This window comes from Mandrillus leucophaeus, unplaced genomic scaffold (assembly GCF_000951045.1).
Source record: "Mandrillus leucophaeus isolate KB7577 unplaced genomic scaffold, Mleu.le_1.0 Scaffold814, whole genome shotgun sequence".
Classification (NCBI taxonomy): domain Eukaryota; kingdom Metazoa; phylum Chordata; class Mammalia; order Primates; family Cercopithecidae; genus Mandrillus; species Mandrillus leucophaeus.
This window is the reverse complement of record NW_012108853.1, coordinates 829,901-846,521: the sequence shown is the minus strand read 5'-3', so window position 1 is coordinate 846,521 and position 16,621 is coordinate 829,901. Positions and strand designations below refer to the sequence as shown.

The 16,621-nt window shown below is 35.1% G+C and overlaps 1 protein-coding gene across 3 annotated transcripts in view; it reads left to right on the top strand.

The window, feature by feature from the left end:
• DHX36 (DEAH (Asp-Glu-Ala-His) box polypeptide 36) overlaps positions 1 to 12,012 on the top strand; it is a 54,221-nt gene extending 42,209 nt beyond the window's left edge. For 2 of the 3 annotated variants that reach the window (XM_011967880.1, XM_011967879.1), the window contains exons 18-25: positions 2,716 to 2,889; positions 3,034 to 3,120; positions 4,376 to 4,459; positions 6,802 to 6,901; positions 6,998 to 7,088; positions 10,297 to 10,417; positions 11,099 to 11,251; positions 11,636 to 12,012. In XM_011967880.1, coding sequence (XP_011823270.1) covers positions 2,716 to 2,889; positions 3,034 to 3,120; positions 4,376 to 4,459; positions 6,802 to 6,901; positions 6,998 to 7,088; positions 10,297 to 10,417; positions 11,099 to 11,251; positions 11,636 to 11,821 — 996 coding nt within the window. In that variant the 3' untranslated portion in view covers positions 11,822 to 12,012. The remainder of the gene's footprint in view (positions 1 to 2,715; positions 2,890 to 3,033; positions 3,121 to 4,375; positions 4,460 to 6,801; positions 6,902 to 6,997; positions 7,089 to 10,296; positions 10,418 to 11,098; positions 11,252 to 11,635) is intronic. The other variant, XM_011967881.1, reaches the window with a different exon arrangement.
• Positions 12,013 to 16,621: the final 4,609 nt, after the last annotated feature.

Sequence of the window (16,621 nt, the reverse complement as noted above, 5' to 3'; positions counted from 1 at the left end):
TGTATATTGCATTATTGCATATCTGTTTTCAACTTACCTGTTTTTAATACCTTGATAAACAAATTCCCTTTTTTTTTTTTTTTTTTTTTTTTGAGAGAGTCTCACTCTGTCACACAGGCTGGAGTGCAGTGGCGTGATCTTGGCTCACTGCAACCTGCAACCTCTGCCTCCAAGGTTCAAGCAATTCTGCTGCCTCAGCCTCCTGCTGGTATTACCGGCACATGCCACCACGCCTGGCTAATTTTTGTATTTTTAGTAGAGATGGGGTTTCACCATGTTGGCCAGGCTGGTGTGGAACTCCTGTATGATCCGCACACCTTGGCCTCCCAAAGTGCTGGGATTACAGGCATGAGCCACCACTCCCAGCCTAAATTCCTAATTTTAATGCTGTCAAATATATAATTCTCAAAGGTTATTGCTTTTTAGCCTTTAATAAGTCTTTTCCTGAGGTCATAAAGATACATTTAAAAAATTTTTATTGTTTTTGTTTATAATGCATCTGCAATTGATATGTGTTGGGATTGAGGTAGAAATAAAAGTTTTTACATATGTAGAGCATTGACTGAGCACCATTTATAGAAAAGTTCATCTCTTTTTGTCCTTGTTCTGTGGTCTTTGATAGGTCAAGGTCTGTGGATTTGTTTGTCAGTTTCTAGGCTTATTTCTCATCTGTTGGCCTGTATTTCTCTCCTGAGCTGATATCACATTGCCTTAATTACTCTAGCTTTATGATAAGTCTTGCTTTCTAGTAGAACAGATCACTCCCTTTCATTCTTCTTCAAGAATGTCTTGACTCCAGAGACTGAGGTGGGAGGATTGCTTGAGCCCAGAAGTTTGAGGGTTGCAGTGAGCTGTGCTTGTGCCACTGCACTCCAAACCAGATGACAGAAAAAGACCTATCTCTAAAAAATAATAATAATAATAATAATAGTGAATTGTTTTAAAACAGGCGAGTGTCTTGGCCCTTCTTGGTGCTTTGTTTTTCCAGATATATTTGAGAATCTTGGGAGTTTGATTTTGATTGAATTCTGCCTATAAATCATTTTGGGGAGAACTGGTATCTTTACAGTATTGAGTTTTAGCAAAAAGATCATCATCTACTACTCTGTTTATTTGGGTATTCAGTCTCAGTGTTTTAGAGTTTTCTTTGGGGTTTTATATGTATTTAGATTTTTAAAAATTTAGATTTTAAATATTTAAAAGCAGAATCCAAAATACCACTAACCTAGAAGATAAGTGGTATTTCATCATCTTTTGAGTGTGATAGTTTACAGAAATAAAGTTGCTTGAATGATTGACTTTGTATTCATTAATGCTGTAAAGTCCCCTAATTCAAATCACTTTACGTAGATTTTTTCTGCATATATAATCACATCTCTAAATAATTACAATTTTGTTTATTCTTGTTCAAGTTTCTGGGACCCTTAATACACTGTTGAGCAGAGGTGATGTGGTAGTGTAAAGGAACAGCCATCAGCAAGTCATTGAGAGTATAATGTTTGTTGATTTTTTTGTTTTGTTTTGTTTTGTTTGGTGTGTGGAAGCTCTTACTACGTTAAGTTTACTAAGACATTTTTATCCTGTATGAATAATCAGTTTTATCAAGTATCTTCTGCTTCTGATGAGATTATGGTATGACTTCTTTAGTTGGTTCATGTATTCAGATACACTGATATTTCAAATATTAAACAAATTTTTATTCTTAGAGTAAACCTAACTTGCCAGCATTCCATTTGCCATTATTTTGTTTTGTGATTTTCGTATGTGAGTTTATTCACTTCTCTTCAGATGTCCTTGTAAAATTTAGATATCAAGCTATTCTAGGTTCAGAAAACAGGTTGAGGGTTTTTCATTTTTTTTTTTCTTTCATTTGAAAGAGGTCTTAAAAAAAAAATTAAGGGTATTTTCTCCAAAACTGTTGAGTAAAAATCTGTGTCTGATGGGATGCTTATGAGTTCTTTTATTATTATTTCTTGTTTACATCTGTATGCCTAGTTATTTTAATTGTGCACTGGAAATTCTGTTTACAAAATTCTTTATAGGTAAAAATTTGAAGCTTGGGATGAGGGTAGCTTTTTTTCAGCAAGGATATGTTCCTTTTCTGCCAGGAAAAGAGGCCCCAACCTCTACACTCACCTCCCTTAGATGTCTGTCATTCCCTAACCTCTTGACTTGTAATTCTTTGTTAACTCCTTGGTATCTTCAGGCTACTTTTCTAGCTGTCCACAGTGGGGTGGTTGGACCAGATGACCTAGGGAATCAGAGCAGAAGTCACTCCTATTTTCTAGGGTTTTAGATAGTTCCTTTTTCTTTTGCTTTTCTGTCTCATGTCACCTAAACTACTAGAACCTAGAGAGTATGCATTATGCATTCCAAATGTATGATAGTGTATCTTTTGTTTTTGTTATTTGTTTCTACAACTTTTATACTTTATTAGGTGATTTTCTTTATTTAACAGAAAGTTTGTCATTTCTGGTATTCTTAGCACAGAAAAGCCAAGATGTGCGTTAATTTTGGTTTCGTTTAAATAAGTTTGTAACCTTTGCTGACCTCACAACTTACGTTTTGGTAGGGAAAACTAAAGCTGAACAATTTTCGGGCATTTGGACTTAGAAGAGAGAGTAGTGGCTTGTTACTCTTTTTAAAGCAACCTAAAATCATTTTAAATGTAATGCTTTACAAGATCGATTTTAAACACACACTCTTCCTTTACAGAACGCTTTGGATAAACAAGAAGAATTGACACCTCTTGGAGTCCACTTGGCACGATTACCCGTTGAGCCACATATTGGAAAAATGATTCTTTTTGGAGCTCTGTTCTGCTGCTTAGACCCAGTACTCACTATTGCTGCTAGTCTCAGTTTCAAAGATCCATTTGTCATTCCATTGGTAAGAAAAATTGAAACAAAATCAATTTATTTTAGATATGAACAGGAGTTGCTTAGATGTATTTTTCATTAGCATTTTATTAGAATGCTGTTCTCTGTTATAGCATCAGAGCAATTTAAATTGCCTATATCTGCTCTTTTTAAGGGAAAAGAAAAGATTGCAGATGCAAGAAGAAAAGAATTGGCAAAGGATACTAGAAGTGATCACTTAACAGTTGTGAATGCATTTGAGGTAAAAAAAAAAAAAATCTTGTTCTGGATTATGACAGTTTATTCAAATGAAATGCTGATAATAGAATAAGGATCATATTTAACCTTTTGAAATCTGTGTTATCATTAGGCCGGGCATGGTAGCTCATGCTTGTATTTATAGCACTTTGGAAGGCTGAGGCAGGCGGATCACCTGAGGTCAGGAGTTCGAAACCAGGCCAGCCAACATGGCAAAACCCTGTCTCTACTACAAATACAAAAATTACCTGGGTGTGGTGGTGGGCACCTGTAATCCCAGCTACTCAGGAGTCTGAGGCAGGAGAATTGCTTGAACCCGGGGGCGCAGAGGTTGCAGTGGGCCGAAATCGTGCCACTGTACTTCAGCCTGGGCGACAGAGTGACACTCCATCTCAATGAAAACAAAAAACCAAAATCTATATTATATAATCATAAATATCAGGAATAAATTGCTGAGAATGTTGAAATTTAGCTGAACATTTGAAAAAAGTTATAATTCATAGTAGTTTTTGGTAAGAATGAACAAGTGAATCGTTTATTTTAAAATTTTGTATTTAATAATTTCTTTGTATCTTTGGCTTATTAACATTCATGACACTCTCTTTCTATTCATTAATAAACTACCCTGTATTCAGATTTAACATGTAATAGAGAATCATAATCATGTGCATAATTCAGATTGGGAGACACCTCCCAAAAGCCAGGTGTATCTGAGGGTAAACATTTATCACCTATCTTGGTAAAATTTAAATGTAATTTGGTTTTTAGAGGCAGTATCTTTTTTCTGTAGCTCTACATTCTGTTTCGTATGGCATATTATGGGGAAATTCATGTTTTTTTGTCTTTGAGCTTATTCAACTTGTCTTTCCTTTTTCCCCCATTTCCCTCTAAAAAAAAGCAAGCCATAAAGAAAAGTTGTGAATTTGATAATATGTAATAGCATTTAGGTCGGTTTAATAGTGTGCTCTGATTAGTGTATTATGTACAGTTTGGATGTCATTTTGTGTAAAATACATAATATATTACTGTATACTTAATTGTATAAAGGCCTGGAACTTCAGTGGTGGTTATCTCTTAAGGACTAGGATTATGAGGAGTGTATGTGTTTTTATTTTGTCAGTTATAAAGTTCTTCGAATTTTTTACAAAGAAAATTAAATATTAGTAGAATATTAAAGTTTTAGTAAAATAAAGAGGGAAACGAGTAGTAATCTTCGTTTGCAGGAAGAATATATATTTCTTCATTTCTTTGCCCCACAGGGTTGGGAAGAGGCTAGGCGACGTGGTTTCAGATACGAAAAGGACTATTGCTGGGAATATTTTCTGTCTTCAAACACACTGCAGGTAATGGTGAATGTTTTGCAATAATTATCATATATGCTAGATTACAGAATATGTGTATCCATTTTGTACAATTAGATCTATAGCAAAAAAGTCAAATATATGGAAATTGAGTATATTTGTATATATACCCAAAATAATGGGGGATCTTTCTTAAATCAACTGCAACAAAACAAGGAAAAGAAACACAGTTCCAGAGGATAAGAGCAAAGCGCAGTAAGGTTCAATTTCTGTTCCTGTCCCCACATTCTAGTTGCCGTTTTGATGATTCAGACTGAGAATTTTTGCTAACACTTCTAAAATCTGTTGAAAAGTATCAAATAGGATAGATATCTGTATGTTTTCTGGTTTAATACAGTGAAACACTGCAGACAAGCATTTGTAAAACAGAAGAAAACAGTAAAGAGTGCATATACCATTATATTTCAGACTACACTGAACTGGGGATTCGAAGCCATTGGGAATAGAAATATCCTCATCTCCCAGTACACATACACCCCAGCTATGTGACGTGAGGCCTTATACTGGATGTTTAACAGATGTACAAAGTAGTAAACAAAAAAACTAACATACCGAATCAGAAGTGCCCAGTCATTAGCAAAATGGAAAAAAAGGTTCACCACAAATCGGAAAGAAAGGAAAAGACAAGACAAAAAAAAAGAATGGAATGCCATGTTTCAATAGAAAACACCTTACAGCTGTTTCATGATATGGAATAGCTAATAAGAATATGAATCCAGCAAAACAAAGGTTAGAAAATAAACAATAGAGTGAATGAAAAGACTCCTGAGCTGAGAAAACAAATTGAAGAACAAAAGAAATCACAAGGAATAGAATGGACACCCCTTAAAAACAAGTTATTGCCATAGGAAAAAAGCTTGAACTAATCACAGTTTATGGAGGTACCTGAAAAAGACAAAAATTAAAGCAATAAGTAAAATCTTAAAGACAGGAAGACAGAACTGATCCATCATGAGAACAGTAGATATTAGTATCTGCATAGAAATCCTGTGTAATTGAATATTTATTTTGAGCCATATATAAGAACATTTTTTTTTGAAATGGAAAAAATGAACAGAAGTATGAAAACATAACTGAATCCAAGTGTTTGAGAATGTCATGTCGTCAGGATATGAATTCAGGTGTAAAGAAAAACAACAGGTATTCAAGAAAATACTCAAGAAATACTATAACCCTGATCTCTTCTTGAAAAGCCCATTGACAGTGAAGTGCTGTCAGTTAAAAGGGGAATCACAGTGGAGATTTCAGGATTGGAGAGTGCATGCTTTATCAGCTGGTAGTATACATTAGAAGTATTTAAATATAGAGCTAATAATAAAATGGTGTTAGGAATTATACATGAAAAATAGAATGTAAAGGTTATTATCCTGAATAGTATAAAATAATGGCAGTAAAAACTAGGAGGTGTCTAAGAAAGTCAGGTGTAAGGAAATTAGGTGGGGAAGTCACACCTTTCATAAAAGGGATATATACTTAAATATAACCAACTTTATATTTCATAATCTCTAAAAGGAATTCCTTAGGAAATATTTCTGTGCTTATGAAAATTTAAGATTCACTGGTCATTCACTTTCATTTCTATTTAACTTTTCTTTAAATTGAACTAAAGTTAATTGTTGTATAAAGAATTTCTATACTATGATTCTGTCATTAGGATACATTTCTTCTATCAGTATATATGCTTAATAGGTGTCTGCAATCTTGTTTATTTAGAAGACTGAGTATTGAGGCATGGGAAGTACTTTTCTATATTACTTGAATGCTTTATAATTACTTGAATGCTTTATAATAAGCCATGTATCGTTTTTTTCCAAAAAAAAAAAAAAAAACCTTAAGTTTATGTGCCATTGTTAACCATATTTAATTCTCAGTAATAGAAATGTGGATGTTGATTATTTTCTTTATGCTTTTCTATATTTTTTTTAAAATGGGGATGGAAAGTAATTTTAAAAATTCTATTAGTCTTTCACAAAATGGAGTAATCCTTAAACATCGGTGGCTATTCCTTACAACATGCAAACTTTTTCTATGAAAAGTCAGGTAATATTTTAGGCTTACAGGCCATAAGCTCAGTTACAAGCATTGACCTCTACTATTGTAGTGCAAAAGCAACCAAATGTAGATGAATGGGTGTGGCTGTGTTCCAATAAAATTTTATTGACAAAAACAGCTTTTGTAGTTTGCCAGCCTTTGCTTTAAAACATGTTTGCAAAAGTTTTCATAAAGCAGAGAGAGCTTACAACTCAATTTATCTATTAGTGTATATTTTATAGTCTCAATGTGTGAAAGGTATTCTAGTTCTATTTGTTACCATTGCTCCCTAGATGCTGCATAACATGAAAGGACAGTTTGCTGAGCATCTTCTTGGAGCCGGATTTGTAAGCAGTAGAAATCCTAAAGATCCAGAATCTAATATAAATTCAGGTACAGCAGAAAACACAGTGTAAATAAGTATCTTTTGTCTATTGTATCAGTATTTTACTTGTTTTTCCCTCTACCTTCTCACCCCCCCCTCCATAGATAATGAGAAGATAATTAAAGCTGTCATCTGTGCTGGTTTATATCCCAAAGTTGCTAAAATTCGACTAAATTTGGGTAAAAAAAGAAAAATGTAAGCATTGAAGATTATTATGAATTACTTGTAATTCTCTTCTTAAACTTTTGAAATCTCATGTAACAAGGCTTATATTATAAATTTGATCTTACTCATATGTGGGTTATGTTCTTGTTCTTTTAATCATTTCAGAGAAGGTGAACTGTTTAGCATTGGTATCACTTTCCCTCACAACATATCCTGGAATCACCTCTCTGATAACCCATTATTCACAAAGAATGCTACCACATGATGCCAGTGTAAATATTAGAAAAGCCAGCCTGCCAGTAAATACCAGTGCCTGGATTGAAATTGCTTAGAGTAGATTTTATTTCAGAAAACTTTTTTCCTCTTGTCTTATAAAATGGATAACTTAGCTCTTTGAATAAAATTGTTATATCAGTATTTTGAGAAATAAAGTATAATAACATATGTGTAGATAGCCTCAGTAGTAATTGGAGATAGCAATGAAGCATGAGCTAGAATGAGCTCATTCTAGCTAAAGGATACAGAGAAACTAAGAGTCACAGATGGCCAGTGGTGTGGTTGCTACTATTTTGGAAGGCACTCTGGGTTAGAATTATGTATTGAGTCATTAAAATAGTCACTGACCCAGTGCATGGATGAGTGAGTTTTTAATTTGATACACATGTCTTAAGGAAGTAATTTCAAATGTTTTCTAATGGCTATATTGTAAATAATACAGATTTCTAGTAGCAAATGGAAAATTGTGGTTTTGTAATACTATATAATGCATCTCCGTAGGTGGGCATTAAAACAGTCATTGTGTAGTAACATGTAAAATATTTAAACTGATGTTAAATGAAAGTTGGATATTCTAGAATTACAAACATGAAAAAATATAGACTTTATAGATAGGCCAAAGTGCAGGCATTGTTCTTGGGCAATGGTTCTCAACCGGGGTGATTTTGCCCCCAAAGGGGACATTGGACGGTGTCTAGAGATACTTCTGGTTGTTGTAACATTGTGTCAGTAGTACTAAAGTCAAGAAACCTTATTCCAAGGTATGAAGGAATGGGTAACTGATGAATTTTAATCATTATGGTTGGATTATTTACATTTTACGTGATCTAAGTACTTTTTCAAAATCAATACTTGGACAATTTTTTTTTTTTTTTTTTTAATGTGTACCTAACTTTACAGGTAGCTTAACAGAGAGTTACTTTGAAATTCATTTTATTTTCCTCTCTGCCATCCTGGGAGGGCTTTATGAACAAACATAGTTTTTTCCTTGGACTGGTGCATTAGTTTTGTCCAGACTAGGGGTCAGCAAATTTTGACCTATAAGCCAAAAATTTGGTTTTGTACATTTTTTGTTGGAACACAGCCAGGCCCATTTGTTTTCATGTTATCTATTCTACACTAGTAGAGTTAAGTGGTTGTGACAGAAATTATAGACCCCCAAATATAGATCCTAAAATATTTACTATCTGGTCCTGTATAGAAATTTGCTGGACCAGGCACAGTGGCTCACACTTATAATCCTAGCACTTTGGTTGGCTGAGGCAGGCAGATTGCTTGAGCCCAGGAGGTGGAGGTTGCAGTGAGTCAAGATTACACCATTGCACAGTGAAAGGAGATCATGCTACTGCAGTCCAGCCTGGGTGACAGAACAAGACCCTGTCTCAAAAAAAAAAAAAAAAAAGAAATTTTCCAACTTCTACTGCTCTAGTTATGCAGGGTTGCAGGGTGGCATTGGTAAATTGACTTAAATGAGAAAAAGTAATTTTTGGTTTTATTCTCAGTATTTAGAGCTATGAATTCATAACTATGATTCATGATTTTGACTACAAGTATTATGAATTCTTAGAACTTCAGAAGTGGCTGGGTGCGGTGGCTCATACCTGTAATCCTAGCACTTTGGGAGGCCGAGGTGGGTGGACCACCTGAGGTCAGGAGTTTGAGACCGGCCTGGCCAGCGTGGTGAAACCCCATCTCTACTAAGAATGCAAAAACTAGCTGGGCGTGGTGGTGGTACATGCCTGTAATCCCCGCTACCGAGGAGGCTGAGGCAGGAGAATCACCGAAACCCGGGAGGCGGAGGCTGCAGTGAGCTGAGATTGGGCCCCTCCACTCCAGTCTGGGTGACAGAGCAAGGCTCCGTCTCAAAAAAAAAAAACTTCAGAAGAGACACTCGTAAAAACAAATAGGAAAGATTAGTGGATTATTAGCTTTTATGCTGTTAATTTAATGCAGGTAATTAACATTAACTATTTAAAAATTATTAAACATCTCCCTGTTGAATAACATTAAAGATGTTTACAAATTGAGATAAAATGTATATGACTATAAAAAAAGTATATGACTATCAAATGTATATGACTGTGATATGACTATCAAAAAAAAGATTGAATTAGAACTGTCAACAGGAATTTAAATAGAATTCTTAACTTCATTTTTTGTTCATCTGAGTCATACTCTAAAATTTTTAAGTTAATTTTACAGTTATTTTGTAAGCCAAGGGCTATTTATCAATACGATTGTCATAGTAAAATGTATAGACTCTTCTCTTGATACGAATCAATTATTTTAGATATTTATTTTGTTCTTTATTCTTCAGTGGGATAGTGTGCATTAACATTAAGGAAAAGAATATTCTGTCATTTTTCTAAAATATTGAGTAATTATACTTGCAAGAAGATTAGTTACATGATTTAAATTATTCATACTGATAGCATTTTTTCATATATTTTTAAAGAAATTGTGCTCTGTCCTCAAATATAAATATATTTTTTGCAAAAATAAACTGATTTTCTGGAGTTTTTTTTTTTTTTGTTTGAGGCGGAGTCTCGCTCTGTCACCCAGGCTGGATTGCAATGGCGCGATCTCAGCTCACTGCAAGCTCTGCCTCCTGGGTTCAGGTCTTTCTCCTGCTTCAGTCTCTGGAGAAGCTGGAACTACAGGTGCCCGTCACCATGCCTGGCTAATTTTTTGTATTTTTAGTAGAGATGGGGTTTTACCATGTTAGCCAGGATGGTCTTGATCACCTTGACCTCGTGATCCACCTGCCTCGGCCTCTCAAAGTGCTGGGATTACAGGCGTGAGCTACCGCACCCGGCCATTCTCTGGAGTTTTTTTAGATTCCGGAATTTGTTTGGTTTTTACCAAGCTCTTCTATCAGTTTTTCAAGTAGTGTTAAAGCAAACAAACAAAAATCCTCTAGAAGACTTCTTTTTAACAAACTGCATTTTAACTTTTTTTAAAGGGTGAAAGTTTACACAAAAACTGATGGCCTGGTTGCTATTCATCCTAAATCTGTTAATGTGGAGCAAACAGACTTTCACTACAACTGGCTTATCTATCACCTGAAGATGAGAACAAGCAGTGTAAGTGAACACTTAAAATAATTAAGGATCTGATTATCTGTCTCATATTTTTATGACAGTTTTAATAATTATATACAAACTTTTCTTTTTTGTTGTTTCTTATTCCTGTGACGTGAGTAACTTTGTCCCTCAAACAACCTATTCTTTTAATTTTCAGGTCTGTAATGATAGATCTTTGTAGTTTAGTTAGGACAGTTACTGGATTGCATAATTTTCTTTCAGAACTTGCTTTCAAGAAATATTGGCATATTTTATGGTATACAGGACCTTACATTGTATAGAGAATTTTGTTAGCATGTCAATATATCTTATAAGTATTGTTCAGCATATTAAGTGAGATTCTGTTTATATTTTCTCTTTAGAACAGTAATTTGAGATGATTTATTAAAAAACTGGATAAAAATAACTTCAGCTATATTCGTGTTTTGGTTTCGTCACTCAGAAAATATTTTATTCAAACAGTAGTGCTTAGTTTAAACTAAAAAATATTCCTGTGTTCTCTGAATAATGAAGATGGCTCATTTAAAATGGTATCTTACAAATTAATCTCTGTAATTACAATAGCAGGTTAATATTTTAGAAGGAAGGTACTCATTAATTAATACTGGTAATATTGTTGAATTTATGTAGTAATCTTTTCAGACTCCTGAATGTATTAATTCACTTTAATTTTCATTACAGATATATTTGTATGACTGCACAGAGGTTTCCCCATACTGTCTCTTGTTTTTTGGAGGTGATATTTCCATCCAGAAGGATAACGATCAGGAAACTATTGCTGTAGATGAGTGGATTGTATTTCAGTCTCCAGCAAGAATTGCCCATCTTGTTAAGGTAACTGACTTTATGTGATTATCTTTAATCTACATGTAAGTCAGCATGTGGTCAAGTGGTTTTGTTCAAAATGTTACATATATTAACATTTCTTGCTGTATTTCAGCAGAGCAAATAATTTTGAAAAAATGGTTCCTGGTTTTTCTGAATTGTTTTTTGAGATGGTAGCAGACCAGCCATTCTAAATGGCTCAATGTGATTGCATGTGAATTTTAACTTTAGTTATTCGCTCATAACCACACTTTAGTTGATTGCTCACTAAATAGTTTAGCTTTTGAGCCATCGCTTTTGAAACTCCTTGTATCAGGTAAATCAGTTTCATTTATTGTGTTATTTGGCAATATATCTGCCTTTGTTGAATATGTATAATTTTTTCAACCTTAGGAATTAAGAAAGGAGCTAGATATTCTTCTGCAAGAGAAGATTGAAAGTCCTCATCCTGTAGACTGGAATGACACTAAATCCAGAGACTGTGCAGTGCTGTCAGCTATTATAGACTTGATCAAAACACAGGAAAAGGCAACTCCCAGGAACTTTCCGCCACGATTCCAGGATGGATATTACAGCTGACAGCTTTGCAGGGGTGGTCTGAAAAGTCTGTTTGACAGCCATTCTTCCTCATTGTGTAAATTTTGGCTGGATGCCAAATCCTGGGACATGACCAATTTTCATGTGTAAGGTAGAAACTTTCAGTAGGTAGTAAAGACTTAATGTGCATGACATGATGTTATATGGAACTATTTCATACATACACACACACACACACACACACACACACACACAGACACACACACACCCCGTAAAAACAATATGTTCTCTGATCATATACTCTGCTGTGGTCATGCCCACTCTTTGGGAGTATATTCCCTTTATATATATTGAGTATTGTCCACTTGAGAAATTCCTTTGTCCTGTTATACAAAATTAATCTTTCTTCTCATAATGATTGATGATACCACCAGTAAAAATAGGATGTTTACCCAAAAAAACAGTGTCAATTAAGAATTTGAACACAACCACATTTTTGAAAATGAAACTTCTATCGGAAGTAAATTAATTTGTTGTAATAAAGTCCAGTATTTAATAAAATGTACAATGTTAAATCTCAGCCAACTTCTTGGATTGGTTTCTACATTTCCACCTATGGCTTGGTTCATTTGCTGTGTTTACTATTTTTAAAACATGTGCCTTTTGTACATCACCCTGTAGCAGCATAATATAGCAATTGAGAGCATAGTCTGAAGCCTGATTACCTTGGTTCCGGTCTCAGCTCTGTCACTTAGTCCTGGCTTCTCTCTCTTTTTCCTTGTCTGTAAGATACAGTTGGCCCTCCATATCCATGTGTTCCACATCTGTGGATTCAAACAACTGTGGATAGAAGATATTTGAAAAAAGAAAAGGATGGTTGTGTCTGTACTGAACATGCGCAGACTTTTTTTCCTTGTCATTCCCTAAACAATACCGTTTAATAGCTATTTATATAGTATTTACATTGTATTAGGTATTGTAAATAATCTAGCGATGACTTAAAGTATATGGGAGGTTGTGCCTAGGTAACATGCAAATACTATGCCATTTTATATAAAAGACTTGAGCATCCATGGATTTTGGTATTTGAGGGGTTGGGGTTGGAAACCAGTCCCCCACAGATACTGAGGGATGACTGTAAAGGTAACAGTTGTGAGGATGAAATACATTAATACATGTAAAGCACATAGGCTAGTGCCTGGCACATAGCCTAGTGCCTGTACTCTCTGAATCTTAGTTGTTAGTTGTCCCTGAAGTATTTTCGTAGATGTCTAACGATCTATTTTATTACACTTTTTATTTTATTGCTACTTACCTTCTTAGCCAAGGAATAGTGTAACAACACATGCTGTACATTTTCAGCCCTATCAGATAGTGATAAATACTGTTGGTTGCTGGCCAGCAACTATTTTGTCCCTCCCTTCTTTTTGCTTATTTGGGTTCCCCTCTGTGCAGCTTTGTGCCCAGGTATGTTGGACGCTTTCCCCAAGAGTGAATCTTGCTGTTCTAAATGAATCCCATGTGGTCTTATCCCCCTTAGAAATAATTGATAAGGTGTGAGTACATAAACATGTCCCAGTGAATGGCAACTGAGAAGTGATCTTCAAGAGGGTGTCTGAAAAATGTTTTACTCACTAATAGAGGAGGAAATCCTGCTCTCTCTGGATGTTGTCTTGTCTGACTCTGATAGTTGGAACTGCTGCAGCCAACTAATGATCACAAGGGGACACAGACTCATAGACTGAGGCTGGCTTAGTGGAAAGATAGAACTCAGCAGAGCCTTTGATAATGCTGGTAAGCTACAGAATTAATCCATTCTAGGACTGTTCTACATGTGAACTTATTTTGATATGATAAAAACCCTTCAATTGTTTAAGCCACTTTTCATAGGATATTGTTAGTTTTTTGTTTGTTTTTTGGAGACAGTGTCTTGCCCTGTCACCCAGGCTGGAGTGCAGTGGTATGATCTCAGTTCACTGCAGCCTCGACTTCCTGGGTTCAAGTGATCCTCCTGCCTCAGCCTCCCAAGTAGCTGGGACTACAGGCTTACACCACCACACCTAGCTAATTTATGTATTTTTTTGTAGAGACACTGTTTCGCCATGTTGCCCAGGCTGGTCTCAAACTCCTGTGCTCAAGTAATTTGCCCGCCTTGGCTTCCAAAAGTGCTGGCATTACAGGTATCAGCCACTCCACCTGGTCCCTAGTAGGGTATTTTTAACTTGGCAAAAAGGATGTTAATCGGAAACATACACTATCCATCACTGAGTATTATACTATTGATTTTGCAATATACGAATTTCAACGTATTTGTCTGACAGAAGGTGTAAAAGTGCTGGACATGCTGCAGAGAGAAACAGGAAAAGTATCTTTCTGCACTCTAAAAAATGGAAATTTTAATGTGCCTTCCAACAAATACAAGGAAACCAAGAGAGTAAGGTATCATACAATGACTGGGATGTATTGATAATGCTACAATGATCCATTAACAGCTCTTGTTCAGGTACTGCTCGCAATCCTGGGAATGTGTGTTACCTGTTATGTCTTGAGTCCATTATCTTGGCTGTTCTTCTAAAAGTGATCCGTCTCTCATTGAATTCTGGCATTAGAGTCGTGTCACAATATTAGAGCATACTGGTTTTGCCTCTGAAGTCAAGGTGACCATCTGGTCTTTCTTGCTCTGTAAGAGTTTATGTCTGTGCTTTTTTTTTTTTTTCCTTACTTTTATTATCCAGTTTAAATCCAGTCAGTTGGCCAGAATGGTCTTGGAAGAAAGGATTTAGAGATTCTGTAAAAAAGATTGTTAGTTGGTTCTGTGTTTGCAAACCAATATTTAATTCCCATATGAATGGGAAAAATGTTCCTGAGGAATTATTTAATTGATGAGGTATTCACAGAGATTAAAGCAGTTATTGTTACCTCCAATTTATGTCTTCTGTACAGCTGATCAGAATGGACGATTTAATCCAAGGTGCTACTTATGTTCTGTTTCTTTTCTTTACAAAATAGGGCATTACTGAGTAGAAAATACATTCCAGGTCTAAGAACTGTTTGTTCTTTAGGGGTTTTTAAAGAATAAGACATTAAATTAAGAAGCAAAATCTGTTTGATTCATCATTTTGAGTAATGCAGAGAATAATCTTGAGAAAAAAAAAAAAAAATACCTGAAACAGAGACTTACTGGAAAAAACAAAAAGAAATTAAACTACTGAATAATCTTTCAAAAGCATCTTTGAAAAGTGAGCACATGTGATGCCTTCCCAATTAATTTGGGCAAAAGCTCTGGATAAACTTATACCAATTATTGCAGGGCATTCTCTATTACTGCATTTTTAAAACAAAGTTGTCCCCTAAAAGTTATGAATTATACAAAAGCTTTAGGAGGAATTTTAGTACTCCTTTACCCAAAGTAAATAGTGGTAAATTTCCTTCTATTCTTAGCTCTGAGTTTTTATTTATAAGTCGTTGCGATCATGTATACTCATATATTTGTAATATGCTAATTGTTCTTAAATGGGATTTTTGTTCTTATTTTAAAATAATACATCCTCACTGGAAAAATTTGGAAATGTAGCAAAGTAAATCATGTTACCATTGTTCCATTTTGATATATATAAACTTTATGTATTATTTTATAATAAATTTTAAGGTATGATATATAATAAAATTAACCAATTGAAGTATATAATTCAGTGAATTTTGTCAAATGTGTAGTCATGTAATTACCACCAACACAGTCTTGATATAGAACATTTCTTTTTTTTCCCCCCGAGACGGAGTTTCTGTCACCCAGGCTGGAATGCAATGGCACGATCCCAGCTCACTGCAACCTTCGCCTGCCTGGGTTCAAGCGATTCTCCGGCCTCAGCCTCCTGAGTAGCTGGGATTACAGGCACGTGCTCCCACACCCGGCTAACTATTGTATTTTTAGTAGAGATGGGATTTCACCATGTTGACCAGGCTGGTTTCGAACTCCTGACCTCATGATCCGCCTGCCTCAGCCTCCCAAAGTGCTAGGAATACAGGCATGAACCACTGTGCCTGGCTGATATAGAACATTTCTGTCACCTAAAAGTTTCCCTTTTATTTTTTGTAGTCAATCCCTTGCCCCCAGTTCTACCCCCTGGCAACCCATTGATCTGCTGTTTGTCACTTTCGTTTTGCCTTTTCTAGAATTTCAAATAACCAGAATCAGATACAGTCTTTTGTGTCCAGCTTCTTTCACTGAACATAATACTTTTGAGATACTGACACTGTTATATGTATTAGTAGTTAGTTCCTGTTTTATCTTCTATCATTCAGTAGTATTTGCATTGTATAGTCATACTAGTTTGTTAATTCATTTACCAGTTGATGGACATTTGAGTTATTTTCAGTTTTTTTTTTTTTGCTGTTATGAATAAAGCTGCTATGAACATAAGTATATAAGTCTGTGTGTGGTTACATGTTTTCATTTCTGTTGGGTAAATACCCAAGATTAAGGTTGTTGTATTATAGTGTGTTTGTATAAGAAACTGCTAAACTTTTCAGCATTTGCTGAAATTTTACATTCCCAACAGCAATGTATGTTGGGAGGTTCAGAGTATTTATTCCACGTCCTTGCCAGTACTTGGTATTTTTAGCTGTCGTTTTAATTTTAGCCTTTAGTGAATGAGGAGTCCTGTCTCATAGTGGGTTTAATTTGTGTTTCTAAAATGATTAATGATGAGCACCTTTTCACGTGGTGTTTGCTGTTTTCCTTAGTAATCTTATGTATTTCTGTTTGGGTTTTGATATTTCATCTCATGTCAAATGATTGGGGTTTTAAGGATGTATCTGACCAGGGAGAAGGAGGATTACTAA